The sequence below is a fragment of the Ictidomys tridecemlineatus genome, chromosome 8, assembly GCF_052094955.1.
Source record: "Ictidomys tridecemlineatus isolate mIctTri1 chromosome 8, mIctTri1.hap1, whole genome shotgun sequence".
NCBI lineage: Eukaryota > Metazoa > Chordata > Mammalia > Rodentia > Sciuridae > Ictidomys > Ictidomys tridecemlineatus.
Window position 1 is genome coordinate 37,051,012 of NC_135484.1, and position 25,817 is coordinate 37,076,828.

Consider the following 25,817-nt stretch of genomic DNA (forward strand, 5'->3'; position numbering starts at 1 on the left):
CCTTAAAGATATCAGTCCAGAAAGATCAGCTGACATCTAGATTATAATCTTCTGGATTGAAATTTGCCTAAAATTATGGTCTTCAGTCACTTTGGTTTGTTATGGTAATATGTGAAGGCATTCAGAGATTAAATTACATTTACTGACAAGTCACATCAATCATTCACTAGAATAAGGCAATGCAGTTACAAAGATAAGGTTAAAAAATAAAATAAGCCCCCAACTCCAAGAGCTCAAAATCCAGTGATAAGAGACAGCCCATTCTATCTTGACTAGATTGCATAAAATGTCCAAGCTAGGGTTGAAGCAGAAGAAACAATATTGCTACAGTTGGGGATGGGAGACACCAGAGAAGACTTCACAGAGAAAGTAATATGTGAGCCAGATGAACATATTTACAAAGATGTGATCAGTTTAGTAATATACTGTTACAACTAAAAATGTTAAAACTGTTGGTTGTTATAACAACTGTTGTCACTAAAAATGGATGGTACACTAGGATACAAGTGTGAGAAATACAGATAAAAAAGCTGAAACATTATCTTGAGGGTAGATGATGAGTGTAATTTAGTGATTTAAAATTTTTTACTTGGTGCTTGTGATTGAACCTAGGGCCTCATGCATATTAGGCAAGTGCAGTACCAATGAGCTATATCCCCCAGCCCCAGTTTAGTAATTTAGGCGGTAATTTAGAAAGAACTCTGTTAGGCAGACAGTGACTAGAGGCAGGGAGCCCAGTCAGGAAATTCTAGCAATAGTAAAGACAAGAAAGTATGAATATCTGAAGACAGACACTGGGCATTAAGAGGATTGAAATGATTTTTGCTTTAGGACTTCTTCAAGGTTACACCCTGGTTCTAAAACTTTTGGTATAAATCTCAAGGTAAAGTGTTTAAGAGCCTGAGGAAACATGGCATGTGTGTTCTATTTAGTAGAGCAATGAATTAAGAATAGACTGCAGAGTTGGGCAAGGATAAAAGTAGGGAGATCATAATAAAGAAGTTTCTGCTGAATCTAAAGAAAGGATAACTTGGCCAAGATGAAAATAGTACAAGTGGTAAGAAGTGGTAAAATTATGAATATAATTTGAAGATATTGCCAATAGATTTGCTAATGTTAGATATGAATGTGAAAGACAAGTAAAATATGGATCCAAGATTTTGACTTCAGCAACTCAAAAGACTGGAGTTGCCATTGATAAAGATAGAACAGATGAATGTGTTGGGGGTGGGGGAAATTTGAAGCTTGAGGTACATATTTTAATACCAACTTAGTTGAGTCATATTCAGTTTAATCAGTGCATGATTGTTGGTTGTGTTCCATCTCTCCCTATGAGATTTTAAATAACTAATCATACATCTGATTCTCCTTAATTAGAAGTGGATAAGACATTTTCATTAAATTAACTTAAGTTGAATTAGAGATATGGTTATTGCATTTATTTTAGTAGAATAAACAGGTACCAGCTTCATTTTGGTAACTTGGGAGTACCTGTACCTAGTACATACTGAAAATTTAATGAAACTTGTGTTTTGTAGAGACTTTTTGACATCAAAACCTAGAAATATTTGAGTGTTGCAATAACAAAGATTGTGCTCTGACCTTCAATTCTTTGTATGAAACAAGAGTGAACCTTTTGTGCACTGTTATCAGCCAATTTATCAAACACCATTTGAACATGTTTTTAGTATTATTAAGAGTCCACAGAGGGACTGGGGTTGTGGCTGAAAAGTAGAGCGCCACCTAGCACGGGTTTGATCCTCAGCACCACATAAAGTAAAATAAAAATTGTGTCCACCTATAACTAAAGAAAATATATTTTAAAAAAGAGTCTACAGAGGCAAAACTTGACACAGTATTTTTCTATTTTTTATTTCATTTTCTTGTAAGTAAGCACAGTTTGAAGTAGTTCATTATAATTTTATTATTCCATAACTGTATGAATAACATCACAACATGCATATACATATTCTCTATACTAAACATTTTTAAGACAGGTTCTGACTTAACGTTGCTTTGAATTCATGTTTATAGACAAGTAAGGAGTTAAATGCTCAGACTACCCTCTCCCCCTCAAAAAAGGCTAAGTTAATTTTATTTGTAGTGATTTGATTATTAATTTTACCAAGTAAAGAGAATTTCCAAAGGTTTTCCAACAAAGAAAATTTATGCAAGGTTGTAAAGCTATATAAATGGAGTCACTTGGCTATTCACATTTCTGGAGATCCATAAAGCATTTTAGAATTCCTTAAATATCTGTCATGTCATTGTCATAATAATCTCATATATATCATTGCCAGTTCACATAATAAAACATTCAAAGCCTGCACATGTTAAAATTTCTTCCCTGAAGCTAATCATATTTTATAGCTGATTTATAGAAGCTTGTAACTATTATTATAAATACTAATGCTCAGCTATTTCACAAAACAATACTGACAAACATACAATTTTGGGAACCCATAATCCCTGCAAATCCCACTTTCCACCTTCAGCAAATAAGCTGAAATTAGAACATTCATGCCAATTGTAAATTAATAGTGAATGTAAACGTCATGAAAAACAATGTGGTTTTCTCAGTCTAAAATCCACTGTCTACCTCCCAAAGAATGAGTCTTGAATACTCATTTTTACTACTACCTGTTCTCAGAAGTGGATGCCCCTCCACAGCCTCTTCTCTAAACCTCATGACACCCGACACACTAAATTCTATTGACTGATTTTTGTCAGGCTCCTATATAAGCAATTAAAGGCAGACTGTCCTTTCTCGTTTCTTTATTCCCTGATCCTGGCAGTGTCTGATACATGGAAAATGCCCAATAAATGTTTGCTAAATAAATTAATGAACAAACTTAACAAAATTGACTCCAGATGTTATAACTAAGCATTGTAATAGGTATTTTATTACTTAAAACTATGTTTAATATGCCAAAACAAGGAGTGAAAACTAGTAATCCAGCAATACATTAATCTTTATATTCATTTATTTTCATGTGCATGGTATCAATAGCCACTAGGGATTATCTTTCAGTGCCTATTTCATTTTTTCATTCACATTCACTAATGTGACCATAGATTAGCACCAAAGACCATTCCTAAGGAAACATGCTTTGTGAAATGATACACAATAATATTAACATCATTATTCAAATAAAATTTCTCATATAAGCCTTTCTCTGTCTGTTTTCAAATCAGGTCCTTTTTATAATACAAGTAGGTCTAACCACTTTTTGTTCTAATTCTCCTTTGGTACAAAAAGCATGACATAAAAAGCAACAGTTTCTGCCAGTTTTAATACAATATTTTATGCTTCTTCCTCTTTTATGTTCTTATAGGTATTCTACTATAGTGGATTGTTATATAACCAAATTAATTATTATTGTAAATCCCTGTTAGAAATCACATTATATTAGCCCCCCCATCTGAGGTTTTACTTCCCACAGTTTCAGTCACCCACTGCCAACAGTAGTCTGAAGTTTTTAAATAAAAATTCCAGAAATACATACCTCATACATTTTAAATTGTCAGACATTTTGAGTAGCATAATAAAATCTCATACTGTCCTGCTCCATCCAACCTGGGATGCAAATCATCCATACAGTACACAATGCATGGATGATTAGTCACTGTTAGTCACTTAATAACAATCTCAGTTATCAGACTCTCCTAGTTTTACAGAATTCAAGTAATCTTTATTTTACTTAATAACAATAGTGATTCTGTGATTATATTAAAACATATTGTTACAATTATTCTATTTTATTATTATGTTAACTCTTAATTTGCTTAATAATTTACACTTTATCACAGATATGTATGTATAGGAAAATAATAACAATATATATATGGTTTGGTTCTACCTTGGGTTTCAGGTACCCAGTGAGGGTTTTGGAACATATTATTTAAAATTTGAGTAAAAAGTAACATATACATAAGTGTTTCCTCCTCAAGCAGAGATTACTGTGTAGTATGGTATTCTTTATTTTGAAAATTTACGCAGAATGATTAAGAAATAGCTAATTTCTTTTTCTCCCTCATACTAATAAACGTTCCAATAAATTACTTTCTATATCAGTTTAATCTTCATAAATAAATCACTATTAAGACTACTGAGAAATGAAATTACTTGAGCTTTTTAAAAAATACAGAGCCCTTGATTAATAATTTGATTTTAAACGAATTTTATCTATAGTATTTGATGCACAAAATCCTTAGACAACCATTACAACAGAAAAAGTCAGTGACAAAAGTATTCACATAACTATATCATAGACCTTAGAAAACAGACATTCAGAAAAGATTTTAAGGCTACTCAGCAACAGCCTCTGGTAAAACCCAACAAACCTTAAAATTGCAATTAGAAATCAAAATATTAGTTCATACTGAGCCAAGATTAGGAAAGTCTTCCATTGTTGGTATTTTCATATTCTTAGTTTTTCAATCAAATAATCAGTCTGTAATTGAAAAAAAAAAACACATAAACATGTTTTTATTCCAGATATCATATTAGATAATTTTGATAATTATCAGATAATTATCTATCAGATAATTTTCTTGACAATCCTATTATAATAAGCCATACCACCCAGAAACACTTGTAATCCCAATGGCTCAGGAGGCTGAGGTAGGAGGATCAACAGTTCAATGCCAGCCTCAGCAACTTAGTAAGGCCCTGAGCAATTCAGCAAGACCTTGTCTCTAAATAAAACATATTAAACGGCTAGTGATATGGTTAAGTGCCACTGGTTCAATCCCTGGTATCAAAAAAAAAAAAAAAAAAAAAAGCCATACCAGAAAAGCAAGGTACTATATAGTCTCTTTCTAAAAATGTCTCTCAAAAAAAATAATAATAATAATGTTATAAACTATAGTAAAGATATTCTTCATTATATACAAATAGGCAGATTTTATAAACTATATTATATATTCATTAAAAAGCATCAATAAGAAATGGAAAATAAAGTTTTAATAAATAATGTGGATATGAAAGAAATTTAAATGTTATTACTAAGAGAAAGAAGTCAATCTGAAAAGGCTATGTACTGTATGATTCCAACTATAAGACCTTATGAAAAGGCAAAACTATGGTAATATTAAAAAAAATCAATGGTTGTCAGTGAATCAAGGGGATGAATAGGCAGAGAATAGAAAATTCTGAATGATATTACATTAGTGAGAATATGTCATACATTTGTCAAAACCCACAGAATGTAGAACATCAAGAGTGAACCCTAAAGTAAACTTTGAGTAATAATGATAGGTCATGTTGGTTCACTCATTATAATAAATGAACCACTGTGATGGGAATGTGATAATGGGGAAAATTGCGCATATGTGCAAGCACAGGGTATATGGGAACTCTGTATTTTGCATTCAATTTTACTGACAACCTAAATCTGCTCTAAAAAATAAAGTCTATTTTTGAAAGTAAACTAAAGTTACATCATTTCAGAGAGCCTTTCTCAATCTTCCTTCAAAATCTGGTACACTTTATATAAGATATTTTAGAATAAACTTTAATATATTTATCTTTTTTTAAGTCTCATAATATACTACTGAGAATATAGATTAAAGAATTTAGATTTCCAGGATAAACCATTAACAGATCTTAAAATTTTGTTTATTCATGTTTGTATTTTCTTTCATGAAAGTTTTTAGTTGGCATTCTATTATTAAGCTATATTCCCCACTCCCAAAATGTGGTTTAATTAAATTTTTACCACAAATCAAAATCTTATAGACAAGTAGAAACAGAGATAGGAAGGAAGGAAGGAAGGAAGGAAGGAAGGAAGGAAGGAAGGAAGGGGGAAGGAGGAAGGGAGGAAAGAAGAGAGGGAAGGAGGGAATCCATTTGTAAAATTTTTTAAAAGCTATATGATTTTTAGAGACCACAAGTGCTGCCCTGTTGAACACCCAACTTTATTTCAAGTATACACACACACACACACACACACACACACACACAATCTTATATATACTAAATAAAATCATCTGGATATGTTGAAGAGGGAGATGTTTGAAATTTGAAGTTTCTAGAAATCTGAGGCTTTTTAATTTCTTCTGCATTATTAGAATACTATCATTCACTGACTAATGGCAAATAAATACTATTTGATTATTCAGATACAGTAACTGTCAGTTATGATAATGGACACAAAAAACAAGAGCCTGGTAAATTACTGGTCAAATATCCCAGAGAGATCAGAGTCTACTGGTCAAGTATCCCAGAGAGACCAGAGTCTAAGGAAACTGTCAGACCACCAGCCTATAAATAACTGAATTTTTAAAAAAACTTTTACTTATTGACTCAGCAAACATGATTCTGCAAATATTTTAGGCTGCAAGCTTCAACCACAGATCAGGTAGTTAACACTAGTACTAAAGTCCTTTTCTTAGTAGTTTTCTATGGAGTTTAAACTGAAAATCAAAAATTACAAAAACTGGGGCTGGTGTTGTAGCTCAGTGGTAAAACAGTTGCCTAGCAAGTGCGAGGCACTAGGTTCAATCCTTAGCACCACATAAAAAAAACAGTTACCTTACAGAAGATGATATCCAATCACAGAAGATGATATACAATCAATCAACAAATGCCAAATGTTTTCTGATATAAAGATTCTCTGATATAAGGATTCATAGTAGGGTAGGGAGTGGGGAGCATGGGAGGAATAGACAAATTTTAGATAGGGCAAAGGGGTGGAAGGGAAAGGGAGGGGACATAGGGTTAGAAATGATGTTGGAATGTGATGGACATAATCTAAAGTACATGTACAAGACAGGAATTGGTGTGAATATACTTTGTATACAACCAGAGATAATGAAAAATTTGTGCTCTATATGTGTAATATGTATTGTAATGCATTCCACTGTCATTTATAAATTTAAAAAATTAATAATAAAAAAATTTCTACAATGGACATGATTTTGTAATTGTAAAGTAGACATTACTATTAAATATGTATAATCTTTGACCTGTTTTAAAAATAATAAAATAGGAGCTCCAATGGCGCAATCAGTTAGCACACGGTACTTCTAAAAATAATAAAATAAATGAATAAAATAAAGTTAAAAAATCTTTACAAATATTATAAAAACTTGCCCAGCATGGTGGTGGCACATGCTTTTCATTCAAGCTACTTGGGAACCTGAGATAGGAAAATTCCAAATTCAAGATCAGCCTAGGCAACTTAACAAGACCTTGTCTCAAAATAAAAAAATAAAAAGGGCTGGGGACATAACTCAGTGAAACACTGCTTGCCTAGCATGCACAAAGCCCTGGGTTTGATCTCCAGTAACCACATCCAATAGCACACAAAACTACAAAAAAATCAGTTTCTATATTGATGTTGATTATAGTAGAAACAGTACCTAACTTAGTTACTGAGTAATATCTGCAAGGTACTATTTATTTATTGGCAATACTAGCAATTGAATCCAGAGCCTAACAAATGCTAGGCAAACATTCTACCAATGACCTTACTCTCAGCCTTACAAAGTACTGATTTAAGTGCTTTATACAGAAATCATCTCATCATCTCTTTTATTAACCCTAAGGACAGGTAATACAGAACTTAAACCTGGGCTGCGGACGTTACTCAGTGATATAATACTTATATAGCGTGCACCAGGCCCTAGGTTCAACATCAGCAAAAAAAAAAAAAAAAAAAAAAGTAATCTGTACCTGATTCCTCAAGTAAGCAATGGAGCCAGAATTTGTATTCAAATCTGACTCCAAAGTCTAAATTCTTAATGTCTTGCTTTTCTATATCATATACCCCAATTGCAATGGAGAGATTGGCCATAGCTTCTCTCCCTATAGACCTGATGACTACAAAATCCCCCAAAGCTACTTTGAATATATACAAAGAAGTTTGTTAAAATAGGTGTTCAAGCTACTGCAAGCTATAAGTGCCTAATCTTGCAAGAAAAGAAGCTTCAACAAAAGGACAAATATTTTAAATATGCTTGCATTTTCTTGATACAATAACACTTACTGTGATAAACCAATAGGAATTTATTCTATAAACCAACTTGGATAAGAAGCCCAACTGACTGACTGGTGCCAGAACATGAAGGTGCAAGTGGGAAATGGAACAGAATGGTGGCACATGGAAACCCATCCTAAAACAGAGAAGAAAGAAATGATTGACAAATCAGCTCTACAATAGTTAAAAACAATTTATAGGTTAAATGACATATAAAAGATATACAAAATATGTTACCTAAAGTAGAAAGAATACCACTCACATATCTCTTTTAGTATATTTCTTTACACACTTCATAGTATTCACACAGTTCCTCTTCTTTTCATGTTCAAGTTCATAGTAATAAACTCTTTAACAAGGAAGGGCTTAATAGCACATTATATCTCAGAATAACCTTTATAAATTCTGAGCTGATATTACTCCTTATCAGTTCAGTTCTTATAACATTAAGTTTGAATTCTAAGATATGTTCCTGTAATGAATCTAATAAAGTTTTGGGGCACACAAGTAGTAGTGTTACTTTATTTCAAGGTATAACCAGTAGATGGCATGCTTTCTCCTGTAATAAAGTACTCAGGCATTTCTTTGCGAACCAATATTTCAAAAGTGATATCAATCATATCATCTTGTTAAAAAAAAAAACCTTTGATCACCTAAATTTAATACTAAAAATAAGTCAGATGATAATTATTCATAAGTATGATTTAACCTCTTAAAAATCCATTTTCAATTTCACTTTAAAGATGGGTAAGCAAAGATTAAAAGTTTAAGAGCTGAGCACAATGGTTCATGCCTGTAGCCCCAGCTAGTTGAGAGGCAGAGGAAGAAGGATCACGTCATCCCAGGAGTTTGAGACCAGCCTGGGCAACACAGCCAGACTCTTTCTCAAAAAAAAAAAAAAAAAAAGACTCTTCCCAAGGCCACAAAATTAAAATATGGTGGAGCTAGGAGTAAATTTCAGGGATCTTGACTCCTTATCCAGTATTCTTTTTTCTAATAAGCAGCTCCAAAACTGAGAAAGGAACATGTTTCTTCAGGCCAGAAGATCTTAAATACCATATGTTACTTGTCATTACCACATTAGGATAATGCTTAACAGTTTTCAGAGGATCTTCATACACACAATCTCATTAGTATACAAGTAGGTAGAGCAGTATTATTGTGGATAACTAAAATGACTTGTCTAAAATGACACAGCTAGTACAAGTACAGTACACAAATGATATGGATAGTATTAGAATTCTGAATTCTGGTTCAGAAGTGTTAGAAAAGTATCTTTACTATAACTTGCCTTGGTACTGCCTACATCACACAGGACAAAGTCAGAAATCTTTTTAAAAAGAATACTATCATTTAAATTAATTAAAACAGTTAATTGAACATTATGTGTTTTTACTCAGATTGGCAAATGCCAGAGTTCAAATTAGCAGGCAATAAATCCAATTTAATTTCATGCCAGAAGTCTAACAATGTATTCCTTATCATTTTTTTATTTTAATTTGTTATATATGATAATAGAATGCATTACAATTCATATTACACATATAGAGTACAATTTTTCATATCTCTGGTTGTGCAGAGTTAATAATGTCTTTTTAAATCACAAAAAATAAAGATTGGTCTAATAAAATTCATTTTATACACAATTTTATAGAAATCCCAAACAGAATAAAGAAAAAAAGGACTCATAACTATTTTAACTACCCATTGTTTATATATATTTGTCTGTCTAAACTATTAAGTGGATATTTTTGGAAGATATTAAGAAATGAGAGGAAGAAGTTTTATCAAATTTTTATCATATGAACTATATTCTCACTTTCAGGAAAAAATGTATTTAAACCAAAATTCTGTAACTGCTATTCCCTTTTTCATGAAAAATAACATGTCAGAAAAATCAATAATGCAAAATGTTAGTTTCTATCTGATGTATACATACCTCATATTTGAAAAGTCAGTGAAATTGTTATTTTTAAGAATGGTCTTTCCAACAGTTACCATGTTTTCCACTATAAAATAGGAAAGAAACATTAGACTATAGGAGATGTTAAGTTCACTAAATTGTTATTAATCTTAAGTTTTGGGGTTCTGGTCAAAAGTCACGTCAAATGGGGAAACATTTAGGGACACATTCAATAGCTTTAAGTCACCAAGAAATCTGTTCATCGACAACTGAAATGAATATTCAAATTGAGCTCTAGTGCATTATCATTATCACAAAATATTACACACATAAGTTGGCTTTGGAAAGCAGTTGAGAGACATTATCAAGTGGCTATTTAGAACATTATAGTGATGCCTATTTTAATAAAGAGAATAGGTAATTATACAGAAATTGAATTAAGAAAAAAGATAGCATGTTCACCACAGCATTATCCACAATATGCAAAATATAGAATTAACCTAAGTGTCTACCATCAGATGAATGGATAAAGAAAATATCACATATACGTACATATGTATATATACACACACAATAAAATGATATTGAGCTTTAAAAAGAAAGAAATTCTGGCGTGTGACAACATGGATGAGCTTAGAGGACATCATGCTCAGTAAAATAAGCAAGGTACAGAAAGCTGAATAGTGTATGATCTCACTTAAATATCAAACCTAAAAAAGCTAAACTCATAGAAACAGAGTAGAATGGCGGTTAGCAGGGGCTGGAGGCGGGGTAGAGTTGGGAGATGTTGGTCAAACAACACAAAACCTCAATTAAAAGGAGTAAGTTCATACAACATGATGAGAATGTACTGTTATCCTTAAAAATGATAGTAGATTTTAAGTTTTCTCATCACCAAAAAAGGCATATGAGTTAATGTATATGTTAATTAGCTCAATTTACTCATTTCATAATGTATACATATTTCAAGACATCATCTTATATAAAATAAACATGTACATTTTTGTCAATTCAAAAACAAATTTTTTAAAAGACAGAAAAACCAAATTTGTCTTTAAGCCCAAATTAGAAATAAGATATCCCTTCAAGTGATCCTAGTCTTTACTAGTTAAACATTTATATAATGATTTTGACTTCCAATTTCTATGTCATATCATTTTTCATCTTTGTTTTTTTTTTTTTTTTTTAATGGCCTAAAGTGGGAAAAAGAAGTCTCCCTATTAGAAAAATGTTGGTAGCCTGGGTCTTCAAAGTATAATGGGAAACCTTAAGCCTATACATACTATAACCATGCATCTAAAAGGGGAAGAAGTAAGAGATTCAACAAAGGACAGCTGTTATATTGAGGCTTACTAAACTGCTAATATTTACTTCTCTAAATTAGGCTTGCACTGGGAGACTACCAGTTTCTTACATTTTAAAGAATTGATATAATGCCTGTATTAAGCAAGGCCTGGTAATTAAAGGATGAGTATTATAACCTCTCTAAAGCAACCACTAAATAAAGAAATATAAAAAGTAGTAAATATTGGGGGGGGGGGCGACTGGGGTTATGGCTCAGTAGTAGAGCACTTGCCTAGCATGTGTAAGGAACTGGGTTTAATTCTCAGCACCACATATAAATAAAAGAATAAAATAAAAGTCCATCAACATCTAAAAAATGAATATTTTTTAAAAAGCAGTGAATATGACAACAGATAAATTAAAGAGAAATATGAAAAAACAAAAGTGAAAAATAAGATATAAAGCAACATATAACAAATGAGAAAAATGGCACAATAGTAGGCCTAAACCCAATGATATAATGGTTACACTAAAAGTCAATGGGCTAAACATTCCAATTAAGAGATTTTATATTTTAACAAAATACAAGATTCAACCATATTTGTTTTCAAGTATTTAAATATAAATATGCATTTGGTTGAAAGTAGAAAATAATATGCAATGCAAATAGTAAATAATAAAGTAGAAACAGCTAAATTATCACACAAAATAGACTCAAAGAATATTTCCATAAAGAGATATTTTATAATTTAAATAATCAACTTATTGAGAAGATATGACAATCCTAATCATATATTTACATAAAATCAAATTCTCCAAAATACATGAAATAAAATCTGCTATCTGTATTTCATTGCTATATACTCTTTATTATTTCATTTTTTATACTTATTTTGGGTTGATTTGCTTGCCTCTTTCTAACATCTGAAAGTGGTAACTGAAGTCATTGGTTTTAAACTTCCTTTTCTAATATGAGCATTTAAAGCATAAATTTTCTCCTAGGTACCACTTTACTAGCACCCCACAAATTCTAACATGTTGTATTTTTATGACCAGTCCACTCAAAATTATTTTCTTCTTTGACCTATTTAGGAATTACTTAGAAGTGTGCAATATAAGTGTGTGTGTATATATATATATATATATATATATGAAATATTTAGAAATATGTTCTTTAATTTATAAATATTTAGTCCAGGTTTTGTTATTTCTACAATTTAATTTTATTTTATTTTATTATCTTCAGATGACATTTTATTAAACTTCAAGCATTTGCAATATGAAAATATTTTACTGATTAGAATATACTGTACTTTGGTGAATGTGAATATGTGCTCTTCAAGAAATGTGTATTCTGCAGCTAAGTGGTATTCTATAAATGTCAGTAATGGTCACTAGACTTGATAGTATTACTGAGCTCCTCCATATGCTTAATACTTCTCTACCTTTACAGATTATATAAAAAAATAATCACTACTGTTAAGATTTCAATATGGAAATATTCAAATATATATAAAAGTAGAGAGAAAAACATAGTGAAATCCCAAATACCCCCCAGCTGCTTAAAAATTGGTAACATTTGATATGCAATAGTTATAAAACTAGTTACAACAGCAGCTTCTATTTTCCCAAACCTACCTCTACCTTAAAAATAAATAGAAAAGTTCCAAAAATTCTAAAGAAAATATAATGTCTAAGAAACTATCACAAGAATGAAATGGAAAATACGAGAATGTTTCAATTTCAGGTAAATTTAGGTTAAATCTGCAGGGTACAAAGGCACATGCCTCTAATCCCAGCGACTTGTGACGGTGAGGGAGAAGGATCACAAGTACAAATTACAGAGACCTTGTCTCAAATTCTAAAAAAATAAAATAAAAAAGGACTGGCAGGCACAGTGGCACACAAGTGTAATCCCAGCAGCTAGGGAGGCTGAGGCAAGAGGATCTCAAATTCAAAGCCAGTCTCAACAACTTAGTGAGGCCTTGAGTAATTTAACAAAAGACCCTGTCTCAAAAAACAAAAAAATAAAAAAGGGCTGGGGATGTGGATCAGTGGTTAAGTGCCCCAAATTCAATCCCCAGTACCAAAAAAACAAAACAAAAAAAAAAAAAACAGGCAGGGGACTGGGGATGTAGCTCAGCTCAGTAGCAAAGCACCAAGCACCCCTGGGTTCAATTCCCAGTACCAAATAAATAAATAAATGAAGTTAAATCTGATCTTTATAAGCTCAATTGCTATCTTCTGGTATAAACCTATATGTTTCTCAAAAGTACTAAAAGAACTTCAAATACTAAAAATCTTTGTAGTATCCAGAAACAACAATTTAAAAACTGGCAAGTCTAGCCTAAATTAACTATATCCACATCAAAATTTCCATTTATTTATCTATCTTGTAGGGTACCTTACAGTATTAACCAAACTAATCCCAAACCCTGATGACAAAATCTACAAATTACATTTTGAAGTGAACTTAGGAATGTTTTAGGAAATGATAGCTGATGAGTCACAGAAGGTACAAGTTGGAAAATACAGAATAATTCTGTAAGAAGCAAAATTCAGAATCTCCTTTTCAGAAACTAAGTTCATCACTCAAATCTCATAATTAAATTATTGCTAATTCATCTACATTAGTGATTGATCTTAATGGAGTATAAACATGATCTTACTATGAAACAATATGCCATATTGTAACTTGTTTAAATTTTTTCATAGCACTTTCCATTTGCAGAGTCAAGAAATGCCAACATTTTTAAAAATTCAAAGAGAAACATTATCTTTGAAAAAATTTAAATATTAAATAACATGATGTCTGGTGTTTGCTTCAAGTCACCTCTGGGATGTTAATACTTGAAAAAATGACCACAAGTTAATAAATACTGAAGCTAAGTGATGAATACATGGGAATTATACAGTTCTCTCTATTTTTATATACATTTGAAATTTTTTATAATAAAAAGTTCCAGTCATAATGGACCCTTTTCATCCTAGTTAGATATTTTAATGGTCACTACCATTGCTGATACCAATTCAAGATGATAAACCTATGAATAACAGTGCCATCATCTTACCCAATTCTATTTGTTCTCTCTTTAGATCATTGCAATTTCTAATATGCTTCTTTGGCACTACAAGATAATGATGAGGTGCTGCTGGTTTTATATCTTTGAAGCAAACAAGGTCTTCATTCTAAAGTGAAAAAAAAGTACTTGTTAGTGAAATTTAGAAAATAATTTCCTAACACTATTGTGGCATAACTTAAACATCATAAACCTCTGGAAGGAAAATGGTATGCATGCTACAAAAAAAAGCCATACTGAGCAGTTTTATGATTATGTACTAAGTATATAAAAACAAGCATAACTTCTGACATGAGATGATCATTTATTCCAAATAAAAAGCCTTAAAATTTCAGCTTTTACAAGAGAAAAACCTTTCTTACAGAACTTTAATCAATCTTAGATTTAAAAAAAATCAGTATCAATAAGCAGAGTTTCCTCAGTAAAATTTCCCAAATGCACAGTTGCTCATTATTCTCCATTCCAAAAGCACAAATTCATTGAAAAAATTCAATTTGAATGAGGGCCTCAAATTCATGTCAGTAATCTCATTATTATATGGCAAACACTATAATTATACCAGTTTATCTATTTTTTTATTATGGTTTTGCTATCTAGTGATAAATTTAAATATTGATATACATGGATTATTTTATAAAGGGATAAGGTAAAGGATCACAATGTTCTTGTTTAAAGTTTTCCATTTTTTCTTTCAGCTAAGAAACAAGTAGTACTGGCCATCAAATCTTGCAACACAAAATTGCTATACCAACATAGCCCAGATTAGTTGATCATAGTTGATAACACAATTTCATATTTTTATTTCCCCTCAATTATGATATTGATTTTTAAAAATTCAGAGGCAATTCCTTCTGGTTCAGAATACATCCTGATTAGAATTAGTTTGAGATGATAAAAATGAATTCTGCCTCAAAGCAGGAGTAACATTTTCTGGATTAATAAAACTAGAAAATGTCAATCTAAAGGATATCAGCAGAAAAACACATTCCTATATATACCTGCTGTTTCACACTCCATGACTATGCTATATGACCAGAATACTCAGTTCTTTGTCTATCTCCCAAACCTCTATTTTGAAATATGTTATGTATTATTACGTATAATTTGTTTTCCTAATTCTAATTTTAAAAAAACAACTACTACCATCAACATATCTGTGATCAGCACCAGGAATAGAAAAAAGTCCTATCAAAAGCAAAGAAACTTAATGACATTAGTGATTAAATTAGATTTCCACCAAAATTTCAAACATATTGAAATTGGCTCTCTGATGTCATACTCACTCTCATTGCTACTATTGGTCGAGCCATTATTTGGATCTCTATTTTAAGACTATACTTCTATTCCAAAGATATGCTGCCAAAAATATGAAATTATATAAGTAAAAAATTATTCTTTGCAGTGAGATTTATGATGAGAGAATGAAAATAACACGAAGATCCATAATTCAACTAGAACAGTGGCTGAATAAATTGTGATAAATCCATATAATGAAGTATTATTTGGTTATAAAAAGGAACAATAATAATCTCTATATACTCATGCAACTATTTCTATGATATATTCCTAATATTTTAAAACTAGCAAGGACCGGAGAAAATTTTTGCCATTTGCATTAGACCAGAGACCCCTACACCTACTAGAAGAAAATGCAGGCCCAAATCTCCATCATTTGGCTCAGGAACCAAATTCCTCAACAAGATTCTGAAAGCACAAAAAGTAAAATCAAGAATAAATAACTGGGATTGTATCAAACTAAAAAGCTTCTTCCTAGCAAAGGTAACAATCAAGAACATGAAGAGAGAGCCTACAGAATGAAAGAAAATCTTTGCCACCTACACCTCAGATACAGCATTGATCGCCAGGATATATAAAGAATTAAAAAAAATTAATACCAAAAACCAAATAACAAATCAATAAACAGGCAAAGGAACTGAAGAGACACTTCACAGAAGAAGTGAAGAAATTTGAATGGTCAATAAGTAGATGAAAAAAGGTTCAACATCTTTAGCAATTAGAGAAATGCAAATTAAAACTACATTGAGGGGTTGGGGATATGGCTCAAGCGGTAGTGCGCTTGCCTGGCATACATGCCGCCCAGGTTCGATCCTCAGCACCACATACAAACAAAGATGTTGTGTCCGCCAAAAACTAAAAAATAATATTAAAAAATTCTCTCTCTCTCTCTCTCTTAAAAAAACTACACTGAGATTTCATCTCACCCCAGTCAGAATGGCAATTTTCAAGAATACAAGTAACAATAAATGTTGGCGAGGATGTGGGGGGAAAGGTACACTCATACACTGCTGGTGGGACTGCAAATTTGCAAATTGGTGCAACTCACAATAAGGCGGGGTTGTTTACTGGACTAGACAGGGGGGTAGTGAGAGGAAGGGAGGGGGGTGGGGATGAGAAAAACAGTATAATGAATCGACATAAATTTCCTATGTTAACATATGAATACACAACTGGAGTAAACTCCACATCATGTGCAACCACGGGAATGGGAAATTATATACCATGAATGTATGACATGTGAAAATATATTCTATTGTCATCTAAAACTAAAAAGAACAAATAACAAAAATAAAACTAGCAAGAAGCATAGGTAAATTATCTTGTGAAAGATTCTGCAGTGATGTTCTGGATGTTATTTTTGGACACTATTCTACTAGAATCCACTCCTCTAGACCTTCCAATGATTTTTTTCTAGCAGTAATTCCATACATTAAGTCGATTTCTGTTTAAAATAGCTAGAATAGCTTTTCTTTCCACAAACTATGCCCTGATACCTAAAACAAATAAAAAGTAATAACATTTGGAAGAACATTTGAATATCATGTCATCTAAGGTTTTAGAACAACTTTGATTATCAAAGATGGAGGAGTTATATTAATACTAAAATTTCCTCAGTATGAGCTCAAACATGATGAAATCTAATCCAGTACTGTTTAGCCATTTTCCCATTATTGCCACTCTAGGATCCTTTTAAGACATTCATAGGATTTTAATACCATAGATATGTTATTTATCTGTTTATGCATTCTATGCAAATCTGTGCATAGATTCTGTGCATAGGATTTTCCTATATAAGAAGAGTAACATATTTCCCCCACCACAACAAAAAACAATTTTTACCCCCTTGGGAATAGATAAACTCCCTGATGAGAATGCATGATTTAACCTTTGATTAGTCCAATTTTGCAGAACATGGTAAGAAAACATCGTACAGAAGTCTATGTGGTAAGGAATCTTCTTTAGCTTCTGCTGAATAGTTTCCCAGACTAAAGTGTACATGATGTTGGTAACTTACCAACAAATCAAGTGATCTCTGTATATATAAATTATTAGTATACCCCACTTCATATGAACCCAATAACTTCTAGATGTTTATAATGAATATAACATGAATACACTGTAAATATATTATACACATATAATGAAAAACATACAAATTAAATACTAGATTATTAGTTCCTTTGTGGGTTGGGACAGGGCACTGGGAAGTGAAATCAGGGCCTTTCTCCTAAGCCCCAACTCCTCCTGTTTGCCAAATTTCTGTGAAAGCTGACTATATTTGATATTCACACTCCCCTCAGATTCTTCTCAATCAAATGAAACTGTCTTCTGACTCACCACTGCACTTCAGTTGCTCTCCTACCTATGTCTCAATTTCTCTGGAAATTCCTCCCTTAGCTCTCAAACCTGGGTTAGATGCCCCTCCCACAAGCTTACAAAATACTGTAAAACCACCTGACCACGCCACAGGGCACTCTAATTGGCTGCCACCTCTGTATGCATTCCACCCTTTAAATTATAAAACCTACAGGCAGACTGTCCTTTTATCTTGTCCACCACTGACTCCAAAACCACCTCTCAGTGCAGCGAATTAAAGAATGATTACTACACAATCTTGGGAGCTTATATTCCTCAAAAAGATTTTTTTTTAACAAGTAGAACAGGTTGAATACGGTGTGTATCACATATCTCAGAAAATATCTGAGCAAAGTCAGTCTGAAAATTGCCACATATCCCAACTGATATCACTTCAGTAGAAATCAGAGGCTATTAAGTATTAAGTTGGACTTCAGACCCACTGCCCTCAACCCCAGCCGATTTTCAGCTAATCTAACATTTTGGCATTATGTATTTTCTACTAGATTTCTCGTCGGTGTTGGTTATGAAGAGTGCTCAGAATTTAAGATCTCTAATTAGAAAGGAGGAAAAAAGAATTTCTGTAGTAAAAGGAATTATTCCTGGAATAAAAGGCCCCCAAATGCTCTTTTATGCCAAGAATCTCGCTACCTGCAGCTCTATCATGACTTTTTCTCCCCGGGGAACTGTGTCTCGTTGGAGACACTCCGGGGGTCTCCCGAGAGAAGTCAGGGTCCTTCACACAGTACCCGGCCTTCCCCAGCCGGTCCACACAGCCGCTCTGCCTCCCGAGCTTTGCACGGCGATCCGGATCCTCCCCACCCGGTCCACACTGGCTAGGCCTCCCTCCCGGAGCTCCGAGGGGCGGTCGGACGTCCACCCACCTCGCAGGGCAGGAGTTCGGTGCTGGTCTCCTGCTGCCTCGCAATCCGACAGAACAAGCAGTTGCTGTCGTAGTCCCCGGAGTCTAGGGACTCTGCGGCGACCTTGGAGGTTTTATCTGATTTACAGTCAGAGGCCGAAGACAAGTCGCCGATCACCTGCCCCTCCGCCATGGTACCTGTTTCGGCCGCCAAGAACCCCGCCTTCTCCAAGAATACTGCGCCGGCGCGGTCCGCCTCCCGCACCTCCTCGGTTTAATCTCAAGGCGTCGCCCTTCGACCGGCTTTGGGTCAGGCGAGAAGTGGGACGCATGCGCTGATCCAGACTGACGGAAGAATGAGGACTAAGCGATCAGTATTGGGCCTCGAAACCAGTTGCCACGAGGGAGCGAGCGAGGACGTTAGAGGGTCGCCCCGCCTGCTGCCCCTCGTTGGTAATGACGTACCACGTCTGCCGAGACGCAGGAGCGCGCCGCGCGTCGTGGTGACATCACCGGGCGCGGAATCTTTGGGCCAGAAGGAGTGTGTCGCGTCCTTGATAGCAGCCTGTTGTATGGTGTCCTAATAACGGATTACGCCGCCGGGTTTTTGTGGTGGTGTTTGTTTTGTTTTTCTTGTATTTTCTTTTTTAATTAAAAAAAGAAAGGTCTAAAGGCTTGATTTTAAGAATTCGTAGGTTTTAGGAGAATAGGCAAATTTTCTGGATCCTTGTTTTAGCACAAATCATGTTCAGCGGTTTTTGTACCCTTCCTTGTTCAGTTGACAATAATTTCAGGATTTAAGCTCAAAGTGAACTTAATGTCTCTGTTTACTTTTTGTTGTTAACAGCACCCTAGATCGAAATATCGGTCTTTGTTACTTTACAGTCCTTATACAATAAAGGCGAAGTCCTGTTGTTTGATACCCCAAAATACTCCAGAATTTCACTGCTAATGCCTCGTTATGCCACGTTGAGAGCACTGCCAACGCCGCTGCAATACCTTGTGTGACTTCTTGACTACTTGCCGTTCAAACAACCTTTCAGTATCAACCATGCCTAAAGTAAAAGCACTAGTTCTTTAATTCGGTATTCAAGGTGGATTATAATTTCGCCTCATCTTTTCTTTTTATGCTTCTCATTTGCTGTGCACCTAAAATGTGCCAGTTGTTTTCCTAATCGTCAAAACATGGTTGGTTTTTATAGTCCACACTCCAGGGATAAGGAAACAAACTCAAGACTTCTACAGCACAACACACACAATTGAGTTCACGTAAAGGTTTTGTTATTCTCAGCTAGCCTACCCCAGGACCCTGCTTGGATCCCAGGCACCCACATAAAAATATAGGCGAATGATGGTAAAAAGGAAAAATGAATTGTGATGTAGTTTGATTAAAATGGGGAGAAGCACCTAGTTTGCTTGCTTCTTTGTCTTTCCCACTGAAGCAGTTGCAATTGATAGACACAAAAGCCAGGTTATGCACACATGTAGATTTTAGCTAGGCTGTACTTTGCCAGAATTTCCGTGATGTCAGTCCTCAGCAGGAGAAAGTTGTTATTCTCATTATGAGGAAGTTCAGAGATTTAAAACTTTAATTTGAAAAGGAACTGTTTCAAGTCCTAGAGAAAAACAAGCCATCAGGAAATTGCCATTAATTTCAGGGGGAGTCCCTTACAGTTTGTCTTCACTCCAGAACCCATCAGCCTTTTTGAACACACAACTCCAATACATAATAGGGGCTGGGGTTGTGGCTCAGCGGTAGAGCACTTGCCTAGCACATGTGAAGCGCTGGGTTTGATCCTCAGCACCACCCAACCATATATAAATAATTAAATAAAGGTATTGTGTCCGATCACAACTAAAAAATGTATTTTAAAAAAGAAATATATAATAAATGAATAATTCAGTAATGTTTTTTAGTTGAATTCATGTTGTCATCAAAAAAACAAATGTATATAAAGTAGTTGTAAGCATTCAAGATATTTTTTATTTCTCTTTCAGGGGCCAGTTGAATGGCCCTTTCACAGCCCCTCAGCAGTCAAGGCAGAGTTCGGAATCAGAGCATCATACTTTGCCAAATTTAAGGATTTACATTTTCCATATCTACTACACTTTCACATCACTTTTATTTGCACTGTTCCCACTGAAATAACCTTGTTTCTGTCTCTTCACATTCAAATTTCACACAAATTCCAAGCCACTCCTCAAATGTCTTTTTCATGAAATTTTCTTTGATTAACCAAAGCAAAATAAGCACTTCCTCTTGTGAATTAATCTAGTAGAATTTTAATACTTCTCTTGTAGAACTTTGTATCCTATAGCTATTTATGTATATATATTTTTCCCTAGTAGAAATTAGGTTTTTTGACAACAGGAACAGTTGTCTTTGAAAATCCCATAGTACATAATACAATATTTTGCTTAATAGTTGATGAACAAAATGATTATGAGCAAGATCAGTGCATGAGAGTGTCCAGATTTTGCAGTGTATAAAGTATGCTAATTCATATCATCCATCTATATTTTATAAAATCATAGACCAACCTGGAGATTCCAAGCACCCTAGTCAAGTTCTAAAGCAGTGAAGAAAATCCTCCTACAAACCTATATTGATTACATATGGCCACACATGCAACTTAGACCACTCGCCTGCATACTGACACACACCCCTGCCCCAGTTGCTTCTGTTCTGACTGCACTCCTAGTGACACCTGAGATTGCTTCTCTCACTTTCCTAGCCCTTTAAAAAGCTTTCTTCCAGTTCCCTATATTTTAACTGATAAAGTTACTTACCATGAAACTGGGAGAACAACACAACATATTTGAAAATTATGTAGATGATGTATCTTGGTGTGGGAAATGTAGGCACTTGTGTTGTACACAGTCATGGCTGGGTTCTCAATAATTCCCTTGGATATAGCCATTCAGGTTGTTGGACAATGTACTAACTTTAACTCTACTTGAGAGATAGTGCTATTTTATAATGTACACTTTTATTTGTGGAAATAGGTCATTTCTCTTTCTGGACTGAAGTGTGAAAGTTACTTACCTTTCTCTGTTCACGCTTTTTGTTTCTTCATCTATCAATTGAGGACAACAATGATGATTGTATGACTGTTTTGCATGTAGAAAGGCCCATCAAAATACCTTGTTTGAAAGTAATTTAGGATGTGAATGCAAGTATCATTACTGTTGTCAGTAATACACACCTGTTAAGAGCCAACTCTGAACTTCATTTTTTTCACTGCTGACTGATACATTTGTCTGCTTCTCTTTGCAAGGAAACTCCTAAAAAAATTGTCCATACTCTTCCCAATTCCTGCCTCTTATTCTTTCTCACGCTGCTTCCTCTTAGGCTTTCACTACCCCCACTACGTTCAGACTACTACTGTCAAAGATAACCAATAACCTTCACATCTGATGGTCACTTCTCAGTCCTAATTTTGCAGCAACAGTTGGTCATTTGCTCTTCCTTGATAAACCTTTCTTCTCTGGGTTTCCAGGTTACTAAACTTTCTTGGCTTTCCACCTACCTGGTTGGCACTTCCTTCTTATTCTCTTTTGCTGCTTCCTCTTCTTCCAAACTTCTACCATCATTGGTGGGCTTTGATTCTAGGTTCTCTTCTTTTTAGCTGCACTCACTTCCTTGGTCTCCTCGTGCATTCTATGGCTTTCAACATAATATATTTCCCAATGAATCCCAGATTTGAATCTGTGTTATAGATGCTTCCCGGAACTCCAGACTTGAATACCCAACTGCTTACTCAGTCACCCCATAAATATCTAACAGATGTTATAAACATGTCTGAAACTGAACTCCTATGAAGCTCTCCTCTCCACTGCCCCCTCCAAAGCCTGCTAACATCTCAGTTGAAAGACACTCTGTTCTGTCAGCTAATCCAGACAAAAACTTTGAAATCATACCTGACACTTCCTTTAACTTCTCTTATCTAATCCATCAGGAACTAAAGTATATCCAGAATCTGATGTTATCACTGCTGTCATCCTTGACTGAGCCACCATCATATCTCACATGATTCATTTCAGTAACCTCTTAATTGAACTTTCTACTTCAAACCCTGTCTTCCAATACCAGTACATCTGGTCTCAACATAGCAGAACAATCCTTGCAAAATGCAAGCAAAATCATGTCCCTCCTCTACTCCGCATCCTCCACTGGTTTCCCCACCCCAGTGAGAGTAAAAGCTAAAGTACTTACTTTTAAGTAGTTTATAAGTTCCTATATTCTATTCTATCCTCTAGTGGTCCCCCCATTCCAGTGAGCGTAAAAGCGAAAATACTTACCTTCAAGTAGTTTATAAATGCCTACATGCTATTCCATCTGCCTTTCCATTTACCCTCTGACATTAGCTACCACACCATATTTTTATTACTTCCTCTGCTCTTGCCACACTGGACTCCTTTTTACTCGTACAGGCTAAATGCTCTTGTATTTTCACCCCTTCCTGGCTGTCCCTCTACTTGGGACATGTAGGATTGTTCTACTAGTCATGTGGATTGTTCTTCTTTTTTCAAATCTGCCAAAGATAAACACACCTGGAAACTAGTGAAAGTTATACAAACAGATTTTTATTCCATACAGATAGTTCTGTTCTGATTTGTGCAGAAGTGACTGTCTCTTATAGGAAGAATGGGTTGGACACCAAGAGATATGGCTCAAGTAGAGTCAGAGAAGTGAATCATTACATTGTTCACCATAAATGTGATGAGGCTAGCTGTTTTCACTAGCTAGCAATTATCAAAGTTAGGCTCCATCCTCACACTGAGACTTGGAGACAAAGTTGTATCCTCCTGATGATTACATTTTGAAGGAATGATTTTCAGATTCTTAGGAAAAATAACTTGAAGTTATAGGAGATACAGATTCATAATTGGAATTACTTTTTAAAAAGTAAATGCTCTAGGAAATGAAGGTCAAAAGCCTATCAACAATGGTTGGCAGAAACAAACAATAAATTCTCTTGGAAGTCCTGGGAATTCTAAAGCAGGCAGACATTTGGAGGTGGGAGATGCAGGTTCTGGGTTCATGTAGGGACATGTCTCTATGCTGCCATATTAGAGTTTGGTTGTTTCTTAGTATACATACTTGGACAGGGTCATTCTATACAAAGAGTTCTGCAGTTCAGATCTCTTCAGAAATGGTACTTGTTCAATAAATTCAACTCTCAGTGTAAGTTACCCCCTCTCATTCACCCCCAGTACTTGCTTCCTTTTTACCTTGTTCTATTTTTTCTATTGCATGTATTACTGTCTACATATTTATATATAAATACTTAATATTATATAGTAATATGTATTATATGTATTGGAATACTACCTATTTAACTTAGCATGCATATTCATTTCATAGTCATTAATATCTGCTTTATTCCCATTGAATGTAATCTCTACAACAGGTATTATCTTTGGGGTCTATTTTGTTCGTTGATCTATCCCCATTTCCTTTATGTGGAGTATGAGATTCAGAGAATAATCAAGAGAAAGTCCCAAGTTCTTATTCTGAAAATCAAAAATCTGAAACTGCCTTTCATCAGAATTGGGGAATCTTCGTCTAGCAGGTTTGCAGGGTGGGTTGGAGATTTGGCATTCAGTTCTGGGTGTATTAATTTGAGATCCTGTATCAGTTGAGCTGCTATATTTAGGCTAAGTTGGTTGCAGCAAATAACTCTAAAAGTCTTACTGCCTTCAAGCAAGAAGGTCTATTTCTTGCTCACATTTGTGTCCATTGCAGGTCAGCTGTGGCTTTGCAGTCTTCCTCTCATAATCCAGGCTGAAGAAGCAGCCTCTTTCTGGAAAGTCCTGGTGTTGGGACAGAGTGAAGAAAGAGCACAATAGAGTCACTTGTTGATAATTAAAGTTTTGCTCTACTTTGGATCCAGTTTGAGGGTATCTACCACAGATTCATTTTGAAGGAGCCTTATTCATCAGTGTTAATAACATTGAGAAGTGGTGGGATCTTTGAGAGGTGAAACCTAGCAGTAGGTCATTGTAAGGCATCAAAAATGGAAGAGATTAATGTAGTTCTCAAAGGGCTGCTGTTAGTTCCTGAGAATGGGTTGTTCTACAAAAAGCAAGCCGAGTCCCTAAATCTCTTTCACTTCCTGTCTCCCCATGTGATCCCTTTCACACATGTTTCCATCATTGTGATGCTGTCTATTAGCATCACATGACACTAGCATCTGCTCCCCAGAGCTGAGCAGATGCTAGTGTCATGTTCCTGGACCTCCGAAATTGTGAGCTAAATAAAAAAACTTCTTTTCTTTATAAAATATCCATCCTCATGTATTTTGCTGTGGTAACAGAAAATGGAATAGTACAATTCTCAGAAATGGCTCAGATTATGTTTACTTGCAGACTACTACAAGTTGCATGACCATCCCCACCATCAACAGAATAAGGTAAATAGAATTCCAGTACTGAAAAAAGGAAACAAATATTTTGAGCAATAATTGAGTCCTTCAGATACCTATGACATCTAAGCAGCAAGGTCATTAGTGGTTAGGTGTGGGAGCGTGAAGTTCAAGAAATAAGTCCAGACTGGAGATATAAATTTTAGAATCTTCAGCATATAGTATTTACATTCATGAAATTAGAAGAGATCATCAATGGAATAAATGGAAGTAGAAAAGAGGAAAATTCCAACAACTAACTGGGAGCACTCAAGCATTTGAAATCAAAGAAATAAGAAATGGTCAAATGTGAACAAGAAAAAGTGTCTCATGAAATAGGAGGATCAAGAGAAAATGGTATCCTGGAGGCAAAGCAAGAAAAGTTTCAAGTAGGAGGGAGTGATCAAGTATATCAAAGATTGTTAATAGGCTAAGAGAGAGTAAGGTTGGGAAGAGTGGAGGACTTTGGGAAGGATGATAAAAAGTAGTTTTAGGGTTGGGCTTAGAGAGAAAGCCTGAGTCAATCAGCTTAAGAGAGAATGGTAGTAAAGAAATTTAAGGGATTGTAATTCAGCAGTAGTATGCTTACCTAGCAACTGTGAGGCATTGTATTCAGTTCCCAGACCACAAACCCAAAGAAGGAAA

The 25,817-nt window shown here is 34.4% G+C and overlaps 1 protein-coding gene across 2 annotated transcripts; it reads right to left on the minus strand.

Moving 5' to 3' along the window:
* Positions 1-1,847: 1,847 nt before the first annotated feature.
* On the minus strand, positions 1,848-19,215 carry Hint3 (histidine triad nucleotide binding protein 3). 2 transcript variants are annotated; one of them, XM_078019231.1, is made up of 5 exons: positions 18,788-19,215; positions 14,241-14,358; positions 9,922-9,991; positions 7,992-8,118; positions 1,848-4,454 (listed from the first exon to the last, which is right to left on the minus strand). In XM_078019231.1, the coding sequence occupies exons 1-5, from the start codon at positions 18,956-18,958 to the stop codon at positions 4,422-4,424; spliced, it is 519 nt and encodes a 172-aa protein (XP_077875357.1). In that variant the 5' UTR covers positions 18,959-19,215; the 3' UTR covers positions 1,848-4,421. The 2 variants fall into 2 exon arrangements, with proteins under 2 accessions (XP_077875357.1, XP_077875358.1); XM_078019232.1 differs by lacking the exon at positions 18,788-19,215 and adding an exon at positions 15,890-16,060.
* Between the last annotated feature and the right edge of the window lie 6,602 nt (positions 19,216-25,817).

Excerpts from the sequence above, each read along its gene's own strand:
- Hint3 (XM_078019231.1), bottom strand. The coding sequence starts at position 18,958 with ATGGCGGAGGGGCAGGTGATCGGCGACTTGTCTTCGGCCTCTGACTGT. Across the intron at positions 14,359-18,787 it reads CCGAACTCCTGCCCTGCGAG|AATGAAGACCTTGTTTGCTT; the intron begins GTGGGTGGACGT and ends TTTTCACTTTAG. Across the intron at positions 8,119-9,921 it reads ACTGACTTTTCAAATATGAG|GATGGGTTTCCATGTGCCAC; the intron begins GTATGTATACAT and ends TCTCTGTTTTAG.